The following is a 25,768-nucleotide window of genomic DNA, read 5'->3' on the forward strand; positions in this document are numbered from 1 at the left end:
GGGGTGTGGAGACATGACCTGGGGTCTAAGGTTTGGAGAGCTTACATCTGGAGGACCCAGGAAGCACAGCGGTAGCTGTCCTAATCCTGGCATATAAACTAACTGATAAAGTCATATGTCTGCATGACTGTGATGGGCTTTTCAGGAACAGTAACATTTGGCAGCCATAAATCCATTAAGATACTTGTGCCTGCAGTCGGCCTTTAAAATAGTATTAATTTAAATTACAGCTTCGTTAAACCTAGAGGAGGAGATTTTACAATCAGATTGCAGTATGCATTGCCAGTATAAGTAAATAAACTGAAGGAGAAGATAGCGCAAGAACCAACATGAGTAATGTCTGTAGCAAAATAATGCAATAAGTTAAAAGGGGGGGGGGGGTGGATTTAATAAAATGGAAAAGAAACAAAGTGCGCCAGACTAAGTGTAGCATTTAAAAATGTATTTATTTAAAAAAAACAAGCCAAATCTGAAGAAACAGCGGAAGCTGTGAAACGTGTCATCCGATTGGTTGCACAGTCACTTCTGGTTCATGGACCCTCCCGAAGATTGCATTCCACGCCGCCACGCACTTATGGTTCCGGTGTCCGGACGCAGACGAGACTGTACAGCGTGCAGTTCAGCTAGCTATCCAACTGTTTTACAGAGGCTCCATCTTCCCACGGCCTGTCATCAAATCGCTGGAACCCAGCTCCTTACGTGACCGGGGACTGTATAGCGAGTCTGGACCCTACATTACCTATATGCCTAAATATCACTTCCTCTCTGAGTAGCCATTTTTTTTTTTTTTTTATTAAATTAATTTTTAAATGCTGCGCTTAGTCTGGCGCACTTTGTTTCTTTTCCATTAAGTAAATAAACTGGACTAAGCAAATACATTTCTCAGTGGAGACTAAAAATCAGTTAGAAATAGATCTGGCCATTTATTTTTTACTATATCAAAAGTTGTATCAAGGATTGGCTGGTACTCACCCAACTCACCCCCAGCTGCGGCAGCAGCTGCGACAGTGGCTGGTGAGGCTCCTGCCAGCCGCAGCTGGTTTTGCAGGGAAAAATCAATATTGTAGTATTCGGATGTGCGGTCAGCTGGTTTGGGGGGCATCACCAGACTTGGATTCTCTCTTACATCAAGGACCTGTGTTGGATAAGAAACAAAAGAGAAGACTGGTGTTACACTCGCTCTTTTTTGGCAACAGTTAAAGAATTGTGAGGGGGTACCTTTATTCTTTTTGACATACTCAGGAAAGAAAAAAGAAAAGAAGAGAGAAAAGAGAAAGAAAAAGAAGAGAGAAAAGAGAGGAAAATTTTAAAAATGGAGGGAAAGAAGGAAGCGGAAGGGAAAGGGGGTGTGTGTGAAGGAGGGGACGGCAAGGAGGGAAAATAAAAAAAAAAAAAAAAAAAGAGAAAAAAGGGAGTAGAGAAAGAAGGAGAAGGAGAGGGCGAGTGTGCCCCAGAACATTCCTTTACATATTGCAGTCATCTAGTGGTTAAAGCATTGTGCAGACTGACTTCACTGAAGTACCAAGTACATGAAATGAACCCCCAGGTAATGCCTCCCTTGCAAAGTTATGCAAAAAAAGCCTCTCTGGGAGACTTCTAGGTAAATGTCATTTTTACAAGTGGGTCTCTAAGTGAATGTCTCACTTGCCATTGGCTATGAAGTGTTGCCCAATTTCCCTGTAATGATGCACAGTACTGCAGTGAAGTCTAATAAAAGAGAAGTATGCCATGATACAAAGCAGGAGAACAGAAGGTCCTGCCACCCACCTCTAAGTCTGGCAGGAAGTGGACAGCTTCTGGCAGGGTCACCAGGCGATTTTTATTTAGGACCAACTTGCGCAATTTGCCACATCTGGAAACAAGAAATACAATTTTACTAGTATAAAAAAAATTATTCAAAGGCATCAGATAAAAAAGGGGATAATGCTGCCTGCACCCAAAGACAAGTTCGCCACCTCCCCCACCCACTGAAGGACCCACACCTCCACACCCAGGGGTAAACAATGCACTCTAACCCAGCTGATGCTCCACCCCGACCACCCTATTCTTCAAGCTGCTTCCAAATACTACACACAAACTAGAACATTGCCTATGCTAACCTATCTATTTTAAAAAAACATCAGACCCGGGGACTACATGACCTTAAGAAGCTTCCTTTACAGCCTCCTTCGTGTCATGATCCAGGTGCCATGACACCCCGGTGATCCTCCTTACCTGCACAGGCTTTCTGGGATAAGTTCCAGGTTATTGTTAGAAGCCATGAACTCCTCCAGGCTGCCAAGTTTTCCTATTCCTGAGGGGATGCCATCAAAGTCCAGCTTGTTGGAATTCAGGTAAAGCTTCTTCAGCTTGGATAGCTTGCAAATAGCAGACTGGAAAGAGAGAACAGGCAGAGAATAAGCAGACACCAAACTAAAGCAGTACTAGCTTTCCACTCCAGTGGACTGCAACATAACATAAAAACTCAACATTTAAAAGCTCATTCACAACAGGGTTTGCTTTAACGCATGCAAAAAAGTGTGTGAACAAGTGCATACTTGCATATTATGCTCACCTAGCCCCCCCCCCCCCTTGTGCTTTCCTCCTCTCCAGCAATACAATGTATACACTCCCCACCTCCACCTTCTTGATTACTTTTCGGTCGGTTGTCTCCTGAACTTGGTATTGGGTGGCCACTGATAACTTAACTCCTGCACATGCACACTGAAGTTACATTGCCACAGCGAAGAAGAAGAAGAAGAAGAAGAAGAAGAAGAAGAAGAAGAAGAAGAAGAAGAAGAAGAAGAAGAAGAAGAAGAAGAAGAAGAAGAAGAAGAAGAAGAAGAAGAAGAAGAAGAAGAAGAAGAAGAAGAAGAAGAAGAAGAAGAAGAAGAAGAAGAAGAAGAAGAAGAAGAAGAAGAAGAAGAAGAAGAAGAAGAAGAAGAAGAAGAAGAAGAAGAAGAAGAAGAAGAAGAAGAAGAAGAAGAAGAAGAAGAAGAAGAAGAAGAAGAAGAAGAAGAAGAAGAAGAAGAAGAAGAAGAAGAAGAAGAAGAAGAAGAAAGAAGAAGAAGAAGAAGAAGAAGAAGAAGAAGAAGAAGAAGAAGAAGAAGAAGAAGAAGAAGAAGAAGAAGAAGAAGAAGAAGAAGAAGAAGAAGAAGAAGAAGAAGAAGAAGAAGAAGAAGAAGAAGAAGAAGAAGAAGAAGAAGAAGAAGAAGAAGAAGAAGAAGAAGAAGAAGAAGAAGAAGAAGAAGAAGAAGAAGAAGAAGAAGAAGAAAAAGAAGAAAAAGAAGAAAAAGAAGAAAAAAAAAAAAAAAAAAACTGCTAGGATCAAGAAGAGAAAATAAAAATTCTGTTTTGTGAGTGTGTGTGTATATATATATATATTAAATACACACACACACACACACAATTACTGTGTCCTACAGTGACAGAGGGGTTGATGTAAAGGACCTCAGCAGGGAATAAGCTATCAGATAGACAGTAAATATCCAGCACAATGCATGCTTGACAGGCAAGCAAAAAAACTTCTTCTTTCACAGGTTGCTTTGATTTTCAGTCCTTATCAGAGGCTTCAGAGACACTTTAAAAAATGGTGGGTTAAGAGATGGAGCGGGTCACTTACCGGCAGTGAGGTCAGCTTATTGCGGGACAAGTTGAGGGTCTCTAGTTGAGCCCATTGGTCGATACATAGGGATAGTTCATCGATCTGGTTGCTGCTTAGGTTCAGGCGCTTCAAGTTGGCGAGTGTGTAAAGGCACTCCGGAACCCGACTCAGATCATTCATTGAAAGGTCCACATCTGGAACGGAAGCAAAAGTAAACATGAAATCAAGCATGCAAATTAGCTGTGAAAACTTAGAGCCTGTGTCGAGGGGCTTTTGCATTCCTATACAGCTTGAAGCAGGTCTGAAGATGATCAACTGCAGGTCAAATGCACCCATCAATGAATTCTGAATGATCTCAAACCGACGCCATCGACACAAAGCCAAGGCCTTCAACAAGCATTTATTTTTCTACCCAAAACATAATCGATTGCACGACTCCTAACATCTAACATTGAGCGCTGGGAAAGGCAGAGAAGAGAGCTGGTGACTGACAATCACCAGCTCTCTGCTAAATGAAAACCGAGTGATCAGTGGTCTTCTAATTGCTCAGTTCTCTTGGAAGTGGTGGGGGACAGATGCAGCATTGGATCGATCCACCTAGATTAGAATTATTATTTAATTTTTTGGTCTCTAAAACCCAAACTCCTCTTTTAAACAGGTTGTAAACCCATTGTAAAAAAAAAAAAAAAAACAACAACACAGGGCCAGTGCGTTTTGGAGCAGCAGCATTACAGCTGTAAAAACACCTGATGCAGCCGAGTGCGTGTCAACGCTGTATACAGCATTAAGCCGCATCAAGCATTTTTAGGCCGTAGTAATTGGATTGGGAGTGGAAAATAGAAGAGGGCTTAGAAACGCTGCCATGTATTGTGCATATTTGCGTGCATTTGCACGCACAAGGTATAAATTACTGACCAAAAAAAAATGCTAATTTTTCAAAAAAAAATAAATGTTTTACTGAAGAATACACATCGCTTGGCAATGCGCCCGTGTGCATAGGTACATTACAATGAATGGGCTGTATTTCAGCTCAGAAAAAAAAAAGCTGTACTAAAGCTTTTTTAACCGCTGCACACAGATTTACGTTGACAGAATGGCAGGGACAGGTATGTCCTCTTTAATTTGCCGCCGCCGCCGTGCTCGCGACCCTGTTGTGAGCTCCGTGACCGTGCCCGTGGGACCCAATGTCCACCGGTGTGTCACGGAGCTGAAGAACGGGGAGATGATAGTGTAAACACATCTCCCCGTTCTTCCTAGTGACATGATCGTCTGCTTCCTCTCATCCGGATCAGCGATCAGTGACGTGTCACTCGTAGCCAGGCCCCCTAACAGTTACAATCACTCCCTAGGACACACTAACCCCTTCAGCGCCCACTACATTTTTTACAGTAAAAAGTGCATTTTTATAGCACGAATCGCTGTAAAAATTACAATGGTGTCAAAAGTGTCATGCAGATTGCCGCCATTACTGGTAAAAAAATATTTTTTTATAAAAATTCCATAAAACTATCCCCTATTTTGTAGACGCTATGAATTTTGCGCAAACCAATCAATAAACGCTTATTGCGATTTTTAAAGCAAAAAAGGAAAAATATTGCATTTTTTTTCAAAATTGTCGCGCTATTTTTGTTTATAGCGCAAAGAATAAAAACCGCAGGTGATCAAATACCAAAGCTCTATTTGTGTTGGGGGGGGGGGGGGGGGGGAGGACGTCAATTTTGTTTGGGAGCCACGTCGCACGACCGCGCAATTGTCAGTTAAAGGCCAGCCAAATGGTCCGGGGCTTAAGTGGTTAAGAGGCCTTAAAGGGGTTGTAAAGGTAAAAAAAAAAAAAAAATCCCTAAATAGCTTCCTTTACCTTAGTGCAGTCCTCCTTCACTTACCTCATCCTTCCATTGTGCTTTGAAATGTCCTTATTTCTTCTGAGAAATCCTCACTTCCTGTTCTTCTGTCTGTAACTCCACATAGTAATGCAAGGTTTTCTCCCTGGTGTGGAGAAAGCCTCTTGAGGGGGGAGGGGGTGAGCAGGAGTGTCAGGGCACCCACTAACACACAGCTCCTTTCTCTATCTGCAAAGTAGAGAGTGTCCTGACCCTCCTGCTCGCCCCCTCAAGAGGCTTTCTCCACACCAGGGAGAAAGCCTCGCATTACTGTGTGGAGTTACAGACAGAAGAACAGGAAGTGAGGATTTCTCAGAAGAAATAAGGACATTTAAAAGCAAAATGGAAGGATGAGGTAAGTGAAGGAGGACTGCACTAAGGTAAAGGAAGCTATTTAGGGATTTTTTTTTTACCTTTACAACCCTTTTAACGCAAGTTTTTACAGCCACTTTTTCCTAGCATCGGTACTGCATTTGCATCTCGTTTTTTTAACGTCCGGTGTAAGAAAAACAGAACACTGCATGTGAAATACTTTAAAAGCAATGAAAACAAAATCCCTCATTTATAAGGTGTAGAAGGAAGCAGCCATAAGTATTTTTATGGCTGTCAAAACTTTCTCTCTATGTCATACAGAAACTTTAAAAGAAGGATAAAGAAATGCATCACCATGTGAATACATAAACTTATGTGCATAAAATTGACCCTCACAGTACGCTACCTGATAGATTAGTCAGGCCTTCTAAGGAAGTAGGTAGGTTGCTCTGGGTTCGCTGCGTGTTCCTTAGATGCACAGTCTGCAGGGCTATCATTGCAGGAAGCTGCCTGTTAAAAGATATAGGAATACAATTATAATAAAATAATGTCAGCACCAAGCCACCCTCCTGAAATGTACGGTAGAGCAGTCTGACCTGAGCTGGGCATGCATGAGGGGGTTATTATTCAGGATGAGGGTCTGCAGGTGCACCAGCCTCCTCATCTGGGGCGGCAGGCTGTCCAGTTTGTTGTCACTCAGGTCCAGATATATAAGATCCGTCAGATTTATGAACAGCTGGTTGGGGATGTTGTCAATGCTGGGAATAGAAGAACAGAGAGATATAAGAATACTCGTAGTCCCGTGTGGCGGGATCAGCTCTCTGACCTATGACCTCTCACCTGTTGTGGCTGAGGTTAAGGACCAGCATGTTTTTAGCGTTCTCCAGCTCCCTTGGACACTCCGCCAGCTGGTTATAGCTGAGATCCTGCAAGAGAAACCCAATGCACTCAACACACAGCAACTTATATTTACACAGAACCAAAAGTACAAGGAGGATCATGTGCACCCTACTCCTGAGCTGTCGTCTGGTAGGCTCACACTTATGTACAAACCGCGCAGGAATTGCATTTTGTTTGAACAGCTATGCCTTTTGTATGCGGTATCCATTAAATGAAACAGAGTTCAAAAGCTCATCGAACCGCACCAAACACGCACTGAACCCTCTTCAAAATCGCATTGTGCTCGAACAGCATACATGTGAACAGCCTCCATTGAAAATCATGTTATTGCACCTGCCGTGCGATTCCATGCGTTCTGATACACATCTGAAGTCGCATTATTGTGAACCAGGGCTAAGGCCTTGCCTACACTTGGATTGTTTGCACCTATGGACTTATTTGAGTTTATCGACTTATTTTTCGTGTAGCATTATTACTATTGGAGTTTCATTCTTTGCACATGGAACTTTATTTCAATCTGCACAACTGAATGACATTTATTGCGGATGTGTTAATTTACTGTATTATTTATTTAGAGTGCTGCTTATTTTTCTATTTATAATCAGGGGAGAATGAAAACTTCTGCTACAAGCTTTAACCAGACACCGATAGAAGTCACAATACTGCTATATATTGCTGATGAGAAAATGTATTTAGCAGTTTATATTTACTGAAATAATTGCATTTCCATGTTATGGGAGACCAGATATAGTGAATGCAGGGTGCTGGGTTTAGTAACACTTTAAAGCGGAGGTTCCAGCAGCTACAAACACTGCAGCTGCTGACTTTTAAAATATGGACACTTACCTGTCTAGCGCCCCCGCGATGTTGGCAGCCGAGGACGAGCAAATCGCTCCTCCCTCGCTTGCACCCGCCGCCATCCTCGGTGAGGAAAATGGGAAAGTGTAGCGTTGCAGCTTCACTGCTCGGTTCCCTACTGCGCATGCGCGAGTAGCGCGGCACACCGTCACTGGTTCCCCGCTCGCAGTGTGTTTCCCAGAAGACAGCGGGAGTGCGAGTAGGGCCGTGACTCCCGCACGAGTCTGTTCCTGGAAGTGGGTGCAAATACCTGTCTTAGACAGGCATCTGCACATACCCCCCCCCCCCCCGAAAGGTGCCACCGGAAGGGGGGAGGGTTCGAAAAAAAAGTTCAATTTTTGGGTGGAATTTCGCTTTAAGGGCAGAGACTGATATAAAAGTGTATGTAAGGCACTTAATAAATTGTTGGTGCTATATAAACATTATCACCACCATAAAACATATACAGTACACACACACACACATAATGATAACCATTTAGTATGCATTGGCACGTACCAGTACTGACAAGTCATCCAGCTCAAAGATGTCATCAGGGATCCCCGAATTTTTCAAATTGTTGGCTCGAGCTACAATAGCCTGGAGACAAGAAGGGGAAGACACAAATTAGACTGACTGCAGAGAGAACATGGCCTTTAGATAATCCTGTCTTTTTTCACACTGGGCAAAGCAAAAGCTTCACATTGATTTATCATCATTCTCCCCTTCCTTTCATTCCCTCACAGCTCTGTTCAGGCACCAGAGAAGAGAAGGAGAGCCGGGTGTAAGCTGGTATCCCCCTAATTCCTAATTTGGGGGATTAAATGAGCCCTCTATATTTATCTCAGGATCAGTGGCGGCTGGTGCTCCATTTTTTTGGGGGGGCGCAAACAAACCCCCACCCAACCCCCCCCCCCCCCCCCGATCACTCGCCCGCAATAGGGCCTACAGACAGATAGATAGATAGATAGATAGACAGATATACATGCATATAGATAGATAAAGACATGTAGATGGAAAAATAGATAACCAGAAATGCAGATAGATAGATAGATAGATAGATAGATAGATAGATAGATAGACAGATATACATGCATATAGATAGATAAAGACATGTAGATGGAAAAATAGATAACCAGAAATGCAGATAGATAGATAGATAGATAGATAGATAGATAGATAGATAGATAGATAGAGAGACATACATGTAGATAGACAGATAGATAGATAGATAGATAGATAGATAGATAGACAGACATGTAGATAGATAGACATGTAGATAGATAGATAGATAGATAGATATGTAGATAGATATGTAGATAGATAGATAGATAGATAGATAGATAGATAGATAGATAGATAGATAGATAGATAGATAGATAGATAGATAGATAGACAGATAGATAGATAGACATGTAGATAGATAGATAGATAGATAACTAGAGAGACAGACATGTAGATAGATAGATAGATAGATAGATAGATAGATAGATAGATAGATAGATAGATAGATAGATAGATAGATAGGACATGTAGAAAGATAGGAAGATCAATAGACATGTAGATATATAAATAGACAGAAATGCAGATAGATAGACATGTAGATAGATAGATAGACAGACATGTAGTTAGAGAGACATACATGTAGATAAATAGATAGATAGATAGATAGATAGACAGACATGTAGATAGATAGATAGACATGTAGATAGATAGATAGATAGACATGTAGATAGATAGATAGACCAAGAGAGATGTATCACTGTCCTTCCCCAGGGATTTAGTAGTGAATAAGAGAAGCATTAGATCAGTCCCCCATGGCCCCCCTTCTCCTGCCTGACACATGTCTCTGACACAGCAGCACACTGTCGGGTGAATGGCTCTGGCTGATGGCTGATTTTAGGGCAGAGTTGATTCCCGGGCAGGGATGGACTGGCCATTGGGACTACAGGGAGTTTCCCGGTGGGCCGATGGCTCAGTGGGCCGGCTTCAGTGACAGCGGACCGCCGCCCCCCTCTGCTCCTCTGTCTCTCCCTTCCTGCAGCGCTCACGAGGGGGGAACAAAGAAGCAGGGGGAGGACCAGAGGAGCAGGGGGAACGAAAGAGGAGCATGGGTGAGGGGACAGACAGCTGACTCAACAGCTATGGCCTGGGAGTTTCTCACTTCTGCCTAATCTTGTCCCATGGGGGGGCACTAAACTGATTCTTTGCCCCGGGAGAAATAATGTCTAGCTTCTCCACTGGTACTGCCTATAGAGTACCAGTACCAGCCGTTCTACTCTAATAAAGTAGAACAGCTAGTGGCTAGTGAAGGGGGAGAGGGGGCTTGGGTGACCGGGGGGGGGGGGGGTGGGGGAGTTGTCCGGCCGCCATGGGAGAGACCTGTCAAAGTGGGCCAGTCTGGATGAAGTCCAGGGCCAAATTTGTGTCCCAGTCCAGCCCTGTTCCCGGGACACAGAAGCAGATCTCCCTCCACCTGCAGTCCGATCATCACAGATCACAGTACAAGATGCTGCTGTATGGCACTGACAGGATAACACACGCTCTGCTCTGCTCAGATCAGATCAGATCACAGTACCTCCGCCACCCCGCATACCAACCCCCACACTCTCCACTGCACATGATCCTCACCCTTTCCTCTTGCTATGTCACCATTTCATTTATCACTGCACTGATTCCTACGACTGTGATGCACCCTTCTGTATTCAACAAACAGGGACACTTTTGGTAATTACTGAGCCTGCTTCTGTACCTGTAGAACGGCTGGCTCACGGAGATGTGTGGCTCACGGGGATGCGTCCCTCTGAGATGCAGAGTGCCGACGTCACTTCCTGATGTCGGCACTATGCACAGCAATATACTGGGTGCAGTGCACGCGCCCGGCCACAATATACACAATACACAATACGCCGGAAGCTGTGGCGCGATCGGCTCCGCCACAAATGCATTTTTTTCCTGCCAATGTAGCGCCTCGTCTGCAATCTTGTGATTGCACAGACGTGGCGCTACTCGTACCGAACTGCACCCGGCGCCCGGCGCCTGACACAGTGCACATAAGGACCTTTTTTTGCATTTTTTTTTTTTAAAGGGACATGTTTTAAAAAAAAAAAAAAAAAAAAAAAATTATTATAATGTTTTAACTGACTTGGGGAGGGGGGGGCGGCGCCCGGGCGCCCCCTATGGACGGGCCGCCACTGCTCAGGATCACAGTCAGACTTCATATACAGAAATAAATGTACTGCTCTTTTACAGCTCATTTACCCTTACAGCAGTACACACAAAGTACACTAATGTTTTTTTTCCATGTATTGTTTTTATGAACACGCTTCTCCTAGGTAAACATGATCCACAATATAAAGCTTACAAACCCAAATTCATCTGTAAAAGTCTAAATACATATCCTGGATCCGGACGGATTGAAGTGAGCGACAGACAATACTCCCCTTGTATGAATGAAAGGGACACTGGCCGCTTCATTTAGCCACAATGGGGTGATCTGTATAACAGGTCCTGTCACCCGTCCCTAAATGTCACTGAGGGAAGACAGAAATAACAATCCCCTGCAGCTGGAAAAACACAAAACCGCCAACAACTGTCTAGACAAATCACTGATCGCTCTCCAGCATTGGAAGGGTTAAAGGGTGCTCTGCTCTGTCTGGTTTTGTGAGATTTCAGCCGATACCCCTTTCACATGGGCTTTCCGATCTGATCGGCCTGTCAATCTTTCAGGCGGACATAATCGGACCCTTCAGTCTCTTCTATGAAGCAGCGTATGTCAGCAGACACATGTCCGCTGACACCCGCTGCCATCCAATCCAACCCTGTCCGCCAAAAATAGACGAATGGTGGTCCTACTCCCCCCATCGGTCCCGCAGACCGGATACAAAAACAGACAGGCGGGCCATTTCCATCCTCTCACCTTTTTTCTCTTGGTGTCAGGAAAATGTTGTTATGCCTCGTACACACGACTGTTTTTCTCGGCAGGAAAAAAGATGAAGTTTTTCCCGACGGGATTCCTCTCAAGCCTGCCTTGCATACGCACGATCAGGCCAAATACCGCCCGTCCAAAGCGCGGTGACGTATCACCACGTACGACGGGACAATAAAAAGGAGAAGTTCCATTCAAACAGCGCCACCCTTTGGGCTGCTTTTGCGGATTCTCGTGCCTGTAAAAGTTTGGTGAGAGACAATTTGCGCTTTTCTGTTTTTGTGCTTTTCAGTCTATTACAGCGTTTTACCAGAACAAGCGCTCCCGTCTCATACTTGATTCTGAGCATGCGCGTCCCCGCCCCTCGTGAAAGCATAAACACGGGCGGTTTTCCTGACGGGAAAAAGTCAGCCGGGAAAAAAAGAAACCATCTTCTCTTTTTTTTTTTTTAGTTATCTCATCGGGAAAACTGCGATGGAGCATACACACGGCCGGCCAAAAGCTGTCATGGTAGTTTTCCCGACGGGAAAACCGGTCGTGTGAACAAGGCATTTGAAGGGAATAATGCCGATAGCAGAGGAAAGGGCAGCAGACAGAAATGACACTCAGTGCTCTGGATTGAGACAAGTACACACTATATAGGAGGTTAGGTATACTCACCCTCAGGCAGGGGAGAGAAGACAGCTCGCCATGTAGCGTGGTTAGGTTGTTGTGACTCACTGACAGATGCTCCTGAAAAAGGGAGAGAAACCCGATTACCAAACATCATTAACCTCCATTAAAGCCCACTTGAAGTCACAGAAATGGATATGCAGTCACACATTGTACTAAGGACCTCGATTTTAATTACCTTTACAAACCCTTTAACACTGGGGCAGTGAGAGAGTCGGTGGTATAGCGCCGCTTGTGTTAGCAGCGCTTTCGCCCACTAGCGGGGAACTTTACTAGACCACTCCAAAAATGCCTGATGAAGAGGTCCTGTGTGACCTCGAAACGTTGCACTATTGTGATGTTTGTTTTGCATTAAATTTTTGGATGTAACCGGACGATCCACAGTGTGCTGGCGAATATGTTCGTATGAGGAAAGGAACGCAGATAACCGGGTTCTGTTTACATCATGATCAGCTTTGATTACACAAAGATGATCACGTGGTAAAGAACCGCCGATTGGCTCTTCACCTCGATCTGGGACGAGCAGTTTCTAGGGGACACCGCGTTCATAGGGCGCACCGGGCACGATTACGGAAGGATGTCATATGATGACCTTCCACAACTGGATGACTGCACTGTAGTTGTCATTCCACTATAGTGCAGTCGGCAAGTGATTAAAGTGCAACAACTTTATGCTTGTTTTGGGTGATGTTGGAAGGACTGTGTGGGGCACAGAGCAGGGACTGCTGCAGAGATTCACCCCTCTATGTGTCCTGGGGACCATTGTTAATGGGACAGATAGAGAGAACTCAAACTTCTACAGTTGTCAACAAAACAAGAGGTGATGAGAAATCTCCCAATAGGAACATTTGTTCTAGCGATACCTGTGCAAGTGGAGATTTCCCCTCACTTCCTCTTATGTCTCTGGCACTGGAAGGGTGGGGCCAACTCACTGGTATGGTAATGGATGTCAAGAGGAGCATTTTAACAGAAAAAAAAAAAAAAAGCACACACAAAAAAGAAAGAAGTATTTATTCTTGAATCTTGAAGGTGAACATTTACATAGTTACATAGGGCCAGATTCACGTAGGTGAGCGCAGGCGTAACGTATCGTAGATACGTTACACCGCCGCAAGTTTTCATCGCAAGTGCCTGATTCACCAAGCACTTGCGATGAAAAAACTACGCCGGCGGCCTCCGGCGCAAGGCGGGCCAATTCAAATGGGCGTGTGCCATTTAAATTAGGCGCACTCCCGCGCCGGACCTACTGCGCATGCTCAGTTGCGCAATTCCCGTCGTGCTTTGCGCGCCGTGACGTCATTTTTTCGAACGACGACGCGCGTAGCGTACTTCCGTATTCCCGGACGTGTTACGCAAACGACGTTAAATTTTAAATTTCGACGCGGGAACGACGGCCATACTTTATACAGCAAATACGATTGCTGACTAAAGTTAGGGCAGGTCAAATAATGACTAACTTTGCGACGGGAAACTAGACTAGCGGCGACGTAGCGAACGCGAAAATCCGTCGTGGATCGCCGTAACTCCTAATTTGCATACCCGACGCTGGTTTACGACGCAAACTCCCCCCAGCGGCGGCCGCGGTACTGAATCCTAAGATCCGACAGTGTAAAACAATTACACCTGTCGGATCTTATGGATATCTATGCGTAACTGATTCTATGAATCAGTCACATAGATAGAAACAGAGATACGACGGCGTATCAGGAGAAACGCCGTCGTATCTCTTTGGTGAATCTGGCCCATAGTTAGTCAGGTTGAAAAAAGACACAAGTCCATCCAGTCCAACCACAAAAAAATAAACAAACAAAATAAAAAACACAGTACAATCCCATCCACCCAACTCCATACCCACAGTTGATCCAGAGGAAGGCAAAAAAAAACAAAACAGCAGAGCATGATCCAATTTGCTACAGCAGGGGAAAAAATGCCTTCCTGATCCCCCGAGAGGCAATCGGATTTCCCCCGGATCAACTTTACCTACAAATCTTATATTATGTACATTTAGGAAAGTATCCAGGCCTTTCTTAAAGCAATCTACTGAGCTGACCAGAACCACCTCTGGAGGGAGTCTGTTCCACATTTTCACAGCTCTTACTGTGAAGAAACCTTTCCGTATTTGGAGATGAAATCTCTTTTCCTTTAGACGTAAAGAGTGCCCCCTTGTCCTCAGTGTTGATTGTAAAGACACCAAGTTCACTATATGGACCCCTTATATATTTGTACATGTTGATCATATCCTCTTCTCAAGAGTGAATAAATTGATATCCTCTAATCTTTCCTCATAGCTGAGCTCCTCCATGCCTCTTATCAGTTTGGTTGCCCTTCTCTGCACATTTCTGGCACTCACATACAAAAAGATCCATGTGATGAAGAGGACTTACCAACTTGTGCAGGGAAGAGAGCTCCTCTGGTAGGTAGCAGAGTCCGGTCCTGTTCAGTTTCAGCCATCGCAGGCTAGACATAGACTTCACATGTTCAGGAAAGTATCCCCCCTGCAGAGAGACACACACAAGTCAGAGTCCTGATTACTGGAGCAAACGGGTCATATCCAAACCACAGAACCTACACCGATCACGAGAAATGTTCAAAAATTCTACATACATTGATAACCCCGCCCCAAGAAAACAGTGAGTGAAGCAGCAGTTTACGTGTTAATCCAACATATCACATCTGACAATGAATTAGTATTACATGGTAATAGAATGGAATTTAGCATGAGCCATGTTTAAAGCAGGGCTCGACAAATCCCGGGCGCCAGGTCGCCATGGCGACTAGAAATAGGGTCCTGGCGACTTGAATTGGAAGGGGGGCAAAAAAAAAAAAAAAAAAAAATTTTTTTTTTTTTTTTTTTTGTGAGCTGGGGCCATCTGGTGGTGAGCCGTTGGTATTACAAGTTATTACCACCAGATGTGATCTGGCGCCATCTGGTGGTGGCCGTTGGTATTACAAGCTAAGCATTACAAGTTAAACAGCAATTCTAATGTAATTTTTCACTATTTTCACTGCCATATTCTTCCCTCTAATTAGAACCCCCAAACATTATATATATTTTTTATCCTAACACCCTAGAGAATAAAATGGTGATCGTTGCAATACTTTCTGTCACGCCGTATTTGCGCAGCGGTCTTACAAGCGCACTTTTTTTAATTAAAAAATAAAACAGTAAAGTTATCCCCATTTTTTTTTTTTATATTATGAAAGATAATGTTACGCCGAGTAAATTCATACCCAACATGTCACGCTTCAAAATTGCGTCCGCTCGTGGAATGCCGACAAACTTTTACCCTTTAAAATCTTCATAGGCGACGTTTAAAAAAAATCTACAGGTTGCATGTTTTGAGTTACAGAGGAAGTCTATGGCTAGAATTATTGCTCGCGCTCTACCAATCGCGGCGATACCTCACGTGTGGTTTGAACACCGTTTACATATGCGGGCGCTGCTCACGTATGTGTTCGCTTCTGCGCGCAAGCTTGTCGGGACGGGGCGCGTTTTCTGGCTCCTAACTTTTTTACCTGGCTCCTAGATTCCAAGCAAATTTTTGTCAACCCCTGGTTTAAAGGATACATTCACATTTTTAAAGAAAAATAATAAATGCATTTAATTTTTGTTGCAGGTCCTGGAAAGCATTGCACCCACGATCAGATCACTGATGCCATGCAGGTCTCCTGCAGATCTGTCAGTGTAGGGTTCCCCGTAGCTACGTGGGAAAGGGGCAACATTGGAACAGTATTATTATTAATATTATAATACAGGATTTACATAGCGCCAACAGTTTGCGCAGCGCTTTACATCAGGGAAGACAGTATAGCCACAATACAAATCAATACAGGAGGGATCAGAGGGCCCTGCTCGTTAGAGCTTACAATCTAGAGTAGATATATTTGTAAGGCAGCGTCCAATGAAAGAGCAGTACATTGTTATACCAGACAGGAAGGGGGGGGGTTGTCTGTAATAAAGTTAAGGCGATAGGTTTCCTTTACAAAAAAATAAAATATTGTTGCTTTGGTAAGGTTAAAGCAAACCTGAGGCCTGCCATTGGTGAAATCGCCTTTGGAAAATGCCAGCTTCCTGGCTGCCATGCATATGTTCTGGCTTCAACATTTTATTAGTTACCATCCCAGAACAAGCACAGCAATAAATAATTCTCTCTTTTTTCTGATGATCATTTGCTACATGCTTGTTCCAAGTCTGTGAACGAGCAATACTGTAAATCAGGCAAAGCCAAGCAACTAGCATATTCAGAAGCAATCCAAAAACGACTATATAATTGAGCAGGAGGACCATGAGAAAGGAGACTTTCACCCTTGAAATGTTTTTCCTATTCCTGTCTCCCTAGCTGTTGTATTCTTCTGATTGCTCTATCTGGGTACCAATTACTTCTATGTGTTCGCATCATTATTCTTTATAAGAATGAGAGGTGTGTGTGTGTGTGTGAGTGAGATATATATATATATATATATACACATACACACACACACACACACACACACACACACACACATATATATATATATACACACACATACACACACACACACACATATATATATATATATACACACATACACACATACACACACACACACACACACACACATATATATATATACACACATATATACACACACACACACAAATATATATGTCCTATGCATTAAGGTAAAAAAACATCTGACAGCACCGCCCCCAGCCCCCGTTTTACTTACCTCACCGTTCGAAAGTCCCGGGCGCGTGCTTGTCATCTTGCTCGGTTCCCAGCCTGGCCGTTGATTGGCTAGGCTGGGCGGATTGATAGCAGCGCAGCCATTGTCTGGCGCTGCTGTCAATCACAGTGGATGATGCGGCGCGCCAGGGGGCGGGGCCGAGTGATACAGTCGGCAGCTATGGCCGCTGCTGTATCACGGGAGCGCGCTCGCAAAAGCTTTCCACCACGCGAGAGAGCTCGCATGAACGTGGAAAGCTTTTGCGAGGAGGAGCTGAGACAGCCGCCGAGGGACCCCAGAAGACACGGATCCGGGTCACTCCGTGCAAAACGATCTGCACAGTGGAGGTAAGTATAACATGTATGTTATTTAAAAAAAAAAAAAAAAATTGTGCCTTTAGTGTTCCTTTAAAGGGTCACTAAAGGAATTTTTTTTTTTAGCTGAAATGATTGTTTACAGGGCATAGAGACATAATAGTTAACTGATTCCTTTTAAAAATGATTAAAAATAGATAAAAAAACAATCATATAATGTGCCTGCAGTGTAGTTTCGTTTTTGCTGTTGTTTCCTGGTTCTCTGATGTACAGAGAGCCACTAGAGGGCAGTCAGCCAATAGAGAGCAGTGATACTTTGTCTAAAACTCCTCAGCACCAATCCAGTTTCGTTTTACACACAATAATCACATTAGTGACCACCGTGAGAAATCTCCCAGCACTGTGGTTATCAGGAAACAGGCAACCAGGAAGTGTCCAGAACAGAGAGGATTTACAGCAACATTAAAAGCAAAAACGAACAATGAGGACATGAAACCAGGACTGCAGTAAGGTAAAGGAAGCTATTTAGCTAAAAAAAAAATTCCTTTAGTGACCCTTTAAGTTAGAGTTAGGTATCCTAATTATATACATTTTTGTATTTCGATTTTTTTTCCTTCTTTTTAATCAGTGGTGTTAAACGCAACTTCATTGGGGGCCGCATCAACATTATGATTGCCCTCAAAAGGGCCGGTTGTATCTGTAAGATTGGATGTCCAGCGCATTCCCTCCCCTTACATTGGTTGTCAAGAGCCCCCCCACCATCAGAGGTTGAGTCCCGCACTCTCCCTTACATCATAGTGCACCCCCCTTTTCTTATGCTGCTGCTGGGAAGAAGCTGGATGCATTGCTTGAAAGCAGAAAGTAAGGGTCTGGAGGAGGACTGGAGCTGAGGTGCGAGGGCCACATGAAATGGCCTGGAGGGCCAGATGCAGCCTGCGGGCCTTGTGTTTGACACCTGTGTTTTAAATGCTCCAAAAGTCTCTTATGACAGGTGCACTTTAAAGCCACTAGAACTTGCATAGATCACATGTTGCGAGAAGGAGTCCAACAATGGTTGGCTCTATCATTCTTTTATGACAGGTGCACTTTGATAGGACTTGCATAGGCGGAGTGTTGTAAATAATTAATATGCTCATTTCAGAGAATATTAGGTTACAACGCTACAGACTCTAATATACACAAGTAGGATCAAAGAGGGAAAAAAAAGGTACTATAATGTTTATAAGCCTGACAAGGGTGTGAGACAAGACAACACAAGACAATGTTTTTATAGAGACTCTAATAATAGACTAAAAGACGTCTCGGCAGATCTTCACACACAGATAAAACACAGACAGGCCACATGAAGCCAAGATCCATGGGAAAAGTTTTGTTGGCTGGATGGGACGTCAGGCAGCAATTTATCCTGTGACTTGGCAGGAGAGGCTGAGTCAATGCTAAAGTGTACCTGTCACTCCTCCATGGGACTGACCAAGGTCCAGCCTATCAACTTAGCAGGGGCAGGCAACCTCGGCCCTCCACTACAAGTCCCACGAGACATTGCAAGACCCCGACAATCACAGGTATGACTCCTAGAGGCAGAGGCATGATGGGAATTGTAGTTTCACCACAGCTGGAGTGCCGAAGTTGCCTACACCTGCCCTAGAGCACCTGCACCTGCAAAGTGCACACAGTCCATTTGCCTTTAGTAAATCCACCCTCATGTGTCCAAAAAAAAAAGAAGTCTGACTTCTCTATCTTATAACAGCAGAAAGTGTTTCCAGTTTATAGTCAGTATTCAGAAATCCTCACCCCCCTCCTTTTATAACTGGCTCAATGCCTCCAACCCAGTCTGTACAGATCTGCAAAAAGTGACATGTGTCAGATAGAGAAGGTGAACCATTAGGGATACAGACAGCAAAAAAAACCTGACCCAAGTCCCAACGTTACCCACTATCCAAAATAAATAAGGTTTTGGCTGGAGGTACAGAGGCGACGTTTTCATTGATTATTGTGGGTGATTGACAATCAGTACTTTGAGGACCAAGTCCTCTTTGTTGTAGTGCACAGAAGCCTGTGACTCACATGGGCAGGTCCGGCAATCCCAGAACTACACTCAGCATCAGGAGGTGGTTATGTGGCATTTACTACGCCTTGTGGATTATCAACAAAGAAGCTTAAACAAACCTCAAAGCTATTTATTATGGGGCTTTTAGCGGCTTGGAGGTTTTTACTCCCCTGAAGTGTTTTTCATTGATGCACATCAAGATGATTCAATGCGGGTCTTAAAGCATACGTTGATGTGTTTTGATGCATTTCCATTGATTTCAAGAGAAAATGCATGCAGAGATGTGAATGTGCCATTCGATAGACTTGGAGAACTGACTTCTGTGAGGTTTAAGGACTTGTCACCAGTACTGTCTTTGGTGTCCCGCAGCTGATTTTTACTTGCCTGTGCCTTATTCTGCACTGCGTATGTGAGGAAGGGGTGTGGGGGTCATCTTGGCAGAGGCTGGGCTTTGCTTCCTCATGTCTGACCCTCCAGCAAGGAGAACAATAATCAGCATAGAGGTACCACTGCAACTTCAGATCAGGGTGCCGATTTTTTCAAAGTTCTGATTAGGCCCAATTAACACTTTAAGGCTTCATTTCCACTGGCGTTTTTACAGCCACTGTTGTTAGGCTTTTTTACAGCTTAAAAACGCCTGTCCATGTTTATTTTGTAAAAAAAAAAAAAAAATTTTTTTTTTTGGGAGCTGCAGCTTTAAAAATGCCGCGGTCGCGTTTTTGAGCGTTTTTGCGCGTTTTTTAACGTCTGGCGTTTTTACAGCTCTACTCTGGAGCTTCAGAACGCCCTGGTCCCGCGTTTTTTTTACAGCTCAAAAACGTCTATGCCACTTGCAGCTCAAAAACGCCTATGTGGGAATGAAGCCATAGAATAACATGGACAGGCGTTTTTAAGCTGTAAAAAACGCTCAGAAACGTGGCTGTAAAAACGCCAGTGGAAATGAGGCCTAAATATTGCCAAACCTAGTAAATCTTTACTTTTTTAGTTCAGTTGCACCCCTTTAAGCAGAGATCTTCTGCATATAGAGTTAAAGGCAGCTTCAATATATGCAGATCTTCACTTTTTCTGTAAAGGATGAGAGTCCTTCAAACCAAAGTGCACCTGTCCTTTATTTTACCCTTCACCGGCCCTGACATGTCTGACCGCCTCCTTCATGGATGCATACGAACCTCTATCCAATCACCACAGTTCTGCTCTTTGCTTACAACCTGTCTTTACTTTCCTGGCCACCCATGCACACTCCAGCACCATAGACCTGGACCATCTCCAGGACACCGCTCCATGGAAGTCTATAGGGCTTAAAATGCACGTGGGAGAGCGCTGTTTTCCAGAGGATCGGGTAAGTATTGCCTTTTAGTGCACCCCTGGACAAAATGGGCAGTTAACCCATGCAGTGGGCCTGTGCCCACACTGCATGGGTTAACTGCCCGTTTTGTTCAGGGGTGCACCAAAAGGCAATACTTACCCGATCCTCTGGAAAACGGCGCTCTCCCACGTCCAGCAGTGGACTGTTCCTGCCATTCTCACATCTAGAGCTGGTATATGGGCGTGATGACATCAGAAACAGTCCATTCACAAGACCGCTAGCATGCAGGGAGTGGCGGGTACTGGTCTTGTGCGCGGAGGATCAGCGGATTAGGCAAGTACATCTCCGCTCTCCACAGCCCTAGACAAAAACAAGCAGTTAACCCATGCAGCGCATCCACAGCCCCACGTGCATTGGGGAAAAAAAATCCTGGAGTGCTTCTTTAAATGCACAGGTGGGGCAGGACAGAGAAGACTTGCGTTGCTAAAAGCAAACAACAGAACCACAGCCTTTGGAGAGGCAAGTATGCACTGGTGGAGGGGGAGGGTTAGTTAGTTTATGTCAGGGGAAGGAGGAAAAAAAAAGGTGGATGCATTAGATTCTAAAGTGCCCTTATCCTTTAAGGGTCAGGTCACTCTAGCAATCTTGTCACTGGAGAATAGGATAGCTAAAAACTGCAGAGCAAATAACTAACTACTTCACATGCTAACCAGATGAACAAGTTGTTCCCTTAAGGCGTTGCTCCCTTGCCGACAGCAAAACTACGGAACGCAAGTCGCCATTGAGGGAGAGACATCTCACCCATCCATCCAGCTAAGGAGTGATGCATGGAAACCGACGAGTACTCTTCTACCCCATTTACCCCTGTAGTGTGATCCCGTCACTGGTCACTTCTCAAATCCAGAGAAGACAAGGAGATCGACACTCCTGGAAGAAGCGTCAGACGGGGAGAACTCTGCATCCGAGCACTAGAAAGAGAAATATTCCATTGGTTCTTGCTGGACACATTTACTTGAGCGGCCTCCTTTTAGAAACACAACAGGAAATAAGAGGAAACCTCTCCAAAAAGGGAGGCAAAATCCCCACTCAGCCATGACCAAACACGTGTCCCCCTAGGAACATATATCTCCAGGGCCAGTTCACACACACAATTTTAATTTATTTTTTTTACAGCACATTGCAATACAGTTCACCACATGACAACCCCCTGCAGCAAATAAAAATAAATGTGTCACTCTGGGATATTTCAATAAAACTAGGGGAAAAAAGAAACACTGCAAACAGTGTAATGCTTCGCAGCGCGGTATAACACAGCCACTGGTATGATTGAGCCCTAAAAGGCCACCACACAAAGTGCAACCTTGCTTATGTAAAAGAGGCTACAGAAATATATATATAAAAAAATCAGGTCATATTGGAATAGAAGATACTGAAACAGATGACTTCCTGTCCAGCATCCTCTGACTCTGGTCCACTGTCACTTTAAGGGCTCATTTACACCGGCTTCAAATTTACCACACATTAAAGTGCCTACCGCTTTAACATGCTTTTTTGAATCCTTAGGCTAGCGGTGCCCAACCTTTTGAAGAGCAAGGGCCACTTAAGTGGAGCGGGTGGATGGCAGCCCACTCGGAAGGACGCACCAGACTTCTGCTGTCAGCCGCATCCGAATCAAGTTTGAACCCAGCCTTAATGTGGCTTAGCAAATGCCCTGTGTGCGTTGACTCTTCATTTGTTTTGAAGGAGCTCATTAGTATCCTCGTTCAGAAGATCCTCAGCTCATTAGTATCCTCGTTCAGAAGATCCCCAGCTCATTAGTATCCTCGTTCAGAAGATCCCCAGCTCATTAGTATCCTCGTTCAGAAGATCCTCAGCTCATTAGTATCCTCGTTCAGAAGATCCCCAGCTCATTAGTATCCTCGTTCAGAAGATCGCCAGCTCATTAGTATCCTCGTTCAGAAGATCGCCAGCTCATTAGTATCCTCGTTCAGAAGATCGCCAGCTCATTAGTATCCTCGTTCAGAAGATCGCCAGCTCATTAGTATCCTCGTTCAGAAGATCGCCAGCTCATTAGTATCCTCGTTCAGAAGATCGCCAGCTCATTAGTATCCTCGTTCAGAAGATCGCCAGCTCATTAGTATCCTCGTTCAGAAGATCGCCAGCTCATTAGTATCCTCGTTCAGAAGATCGCCAGCTCATTAGTATCCTCGTTCAGAAGATCGCCAGCTCATTAGTATCCTCGTTCAGAAGATCGCCAGCTCATTAGTATCCTCGTTCAGAAGATCGCCAGCTCATTAGTATCCTCGTTCAGAAGATCGCCAGCTCATTAGTATCCTCGTTCAGAAGATCCTCAGCTCATTAGTATCCTTGTTCAGAAGATCCTCAGCTCATTAGTATCCTCGTTCAGAAGATCCCCAGCTCATTAGTATCCTCGTTCAGAAGATCCCCAGCTCATTAGTATCCTCGTTCAGAAGATCGCCAGCTCATTAGTATCCTCGTTCAGAAGATCGCCAGCTCATTAGTATCCTCGTTCAGAAGATCGCCAGCTCATTAGTATCCTCGTTCAGAAGATCGCCAGCTCATTAGTATCCTCGTTCAGAAGATCGCCAGCTCATTAGTATCCTCGTTCAGAAGATCCTCAGCTCATTAGTATCCTCGTTCAGAAGATCCTCAGTCCATTAGTATCCTCGTTCAGAAGATCCTCAGTCCATTAGTATCCTCGTTCAGAAGATCCTCAGTCCATTAGTATCCTCGTTCAGAAGATCCCCAGCTCATTAGTATCCTCGTTCAGAAGATCCTCAGTCCATTAGTATCCTCGTTCAGAAGATCCCCAGCTCATTAGTATCCTCGTTCAGAAGATCCTCAGTCCATTAGTATCCTCGTTCAGAAGATCCTCAGTCCATTAGTATCCTCGTTCAGAAGATCCCTAGCTCATTAGTATCCTCGTTCAGAAGATCCTCAGTCCATTAGTATCCTCGTTCAGAAGATCCCCAGCTCATTAGTATCCTCGTTCAGAAGATCCTCAGTCCATTAGTATCCTCGTTCAGAAGATCCCCAGCTCATTAGTATCCTCGTTCAGAAGATCCTCAGTCCATTAGTATCCTCGTTCAGAAGATCCCCAGCTCATTAGTATCCTCGTTCAGAAGATCCCTAGCTCATTAGTATCCCTGTTCAGCAGATCCCCAGCTCATACGCAACCCTGTTCAGCAGATCCCCAGCTCATTAGTAACTCTGTTCAGCAGATCCCCAGCTCATTCGTAACCCTGTTCAGCAGATCCCCAGCTCATTCGTAACCCTGTTCAGCAGATCCCCAGCTCATTCGTAACCCTGTTCAGCAGATCCCTAGCTTATTAGTATCATGTAGAAACACAAAGATGGCCACAGCGCAGAAATCAATAAGAGCATATAATCATTTATTTAAAAAAAAATCTACACTTTTATGTAGGTAAATGAAATGCTGCTTGAACATGGAGGAATGAGAGAGTCATGAGCTGCGCGGCCAACAAACTAGCAGACAGCTGTCATAAACCTGATCCGGACCAGTCAGAGGTGGATAGAAAAGAATAAACAGGGGCGTCTAGGGGATCTTTTGACCCACAATGCAAAGAAGGTTATAAGGGGGAGCAGAGAGACTTATTTTATATGTAGCTTATTAGTACCCCTGCTCAGCAGATCCAAAGCCCATTAGTACCCTTATTAAGCAGATCCCCTACTCAGTAGTACCCTCATTCAGCAGATCCCCCACTTAGTAGTACCCTCCAGCTCTACTGATCCTCCTCTTCCCTATATTGCTCCCATGCTGCTCACCATGTGGGACATCTGTTAGTTTCTGCTGCTCTGGTCCCCCAACTCTGCTGATCCTCTGCCGCTCAGTCCTAGTTTACGTTCTGCTATAACTTCCCCATGTTGTGTACACCAAGTGTGCCATCTGCTAGTTGTTCTGCTCCAGTCTGGACCCGCTCACCGTCCTGCTACCCCACACTGCACACCAGATGTGACACTTCCAGAATATATACACATGAACCGGAAGGGACTGCTGATGATGTCTTTCCTGTTCGCTTGTTGGTTTCCCTGGGATATCTCATATCTGCAATACCTCCAAAGCAAAGCAAATGCTGAATAAAGCCTCTCAAAAGCCTCAGGTGCTGTATGCGAGCTTTGTCATAGACTTCTATGGAGTCTTTGCAGACACTTTGAAGCACCAAGAAAACGATATGGGGTATAATTTGGGAAGCAAACGCAACATGTGAACAGGACTGTAAGGTGACTGTAACGGTCAGGGGTTAACGCCGTTACGATATTCCATTCCACCAACCCAAGACAGCTTATCCGACAATCCAGCAGACACGATCCATTAGAATTTCCCAGAAGGACGAGACACACACAGCTCTGTCCCTGGTTCCAAACAAATGAATGCTTTAATAGTAAACTCTCAGATTTGTATACAGTTAGAAAGCATGCTGCAGTAATCACAGGGACAATGAAACACTCCACCCAAAACATCACACAATGGGTGCTTAACGAGTCCCTCTCAATCCACATCCCAGACAGACTCTCTGGCACCGAATCTACATGAATCAATTACTATAGCTGACATGGCAGACATGACTTTTAGAGTGTGTTAACTCACAACACATATTAGCATCAATAGAACTTTCACACAATACAGGGCTAGTTAGCATAGCACAATGAAATATCTTAGGAGCCAGACTCAATTAACACCTCAACAGTCTATGTGTCCCCACATATATGAGTCACTCTACTATTGACCTGTTGGGGTCAGAATTAAATACCTGTAATATTCCAAGATATCCTGCAATACATGAATCATCATTATTGTTCCATCTCATGTAATTCATGATATCATTTCTCAGTCATCCTATGCCCCTATCGGACATAGGATGACCCTAGACCCAAGAGTCATTAGTGAAGCTGGCACAGGAGTACCCCGCATCCTTCAAAAGTCTCTGGGTATCACAGGCCATTCTGTTACAGTAACCATTTTATTTAGGGACATGGGCTTTGATTGGCATTCAGAGAGCTTTAAAATTGCGTGCCCAATGCCACATGTTGTAGCAAGTGTAAATATGCCCTAAAGATCCCATAAGACAAAAATAATAATTAACACAGAGCAAGCTGCAACACTATTAAATATCTATAGACATGAAGTGGCTACAAAGATCTCTCTCACATAATAGGTTATATTTGGTTAGTGATCCTTTATTTGACATCTTCAGCCAAATGAATGAGCAGTTTCTTCCAAGCGTCTCTCCTTCTATAAT

At 44.3% G+C, this 25,768-nt stretch overlaps 1 protein-coding gene across 1 annotated transcript in view; it reads right to left on the reverse strand.

Annotated features, from left to right (window-relative positions):
* Positions 1 to 25,768, reverse strand: part of FLII (FLII actin remodeling protein) — a 55,137-nt gene that overhangs the window by 24,593 nt on the left and 4,776 nt on the right. The window contains exons 2-11 of the mRNA XM_040356414.1: positions 14,497 to 14,607; positions 12,101 to 12,172; positions 8,032 to 8,112; positions 6,616 to 6,701; positions 6,372 to 6,533; positions 6,182 to 6,285; positions 3,602 to 3,777; positions 2,215 to 2,372; positions 1,768 to 1,852; positions 973 to 1,135 (exon numbers count right to left, since the gene is read on the reverse strand). Coding sequence (XP_040212348.1) covers positions 973 to 1,135; positions 1,768 to 1,852; positions 2,215 to 2,372; positions 3,602 to 3,777; positions 6,182 to 6,285; positions 6,372 to 6,533; positions 6,616 to 6,701; positions 8,032 to 8,112; positions 12,101 to 12,172; positions 14,497 to 14,607 — 1,198 coding nt within the window. The remainder of the gene's footprint in view (positions 1 to 972; positions 1,136 to 1,767; positions 1,853 to 2,214; positions 2,373 to 3,601; positions 3,778 to 6,181; positions 6,286 to 6,371; positions 6,534 to 6,615; positions 6,702 to 8,031; positions 8,113 to 12,100; positions 12,173 to 14,496; positions 14,608 to 25,768) is intronic.

The sequence above is a fragment of the Rana temporaria genome, chromosome 6 (assembly GCF_905171775.1).
Source record: "Rana temporaria chromosome 6, aRanTem1.1, whole genome shotgun sequence".
NCBI classification, from domain to species: domain Eukaryota; kingdom Metazoa; phylum Chordata; class Amphibia; order Anura; family Ranidae; genus Rana; species Rana temporaria.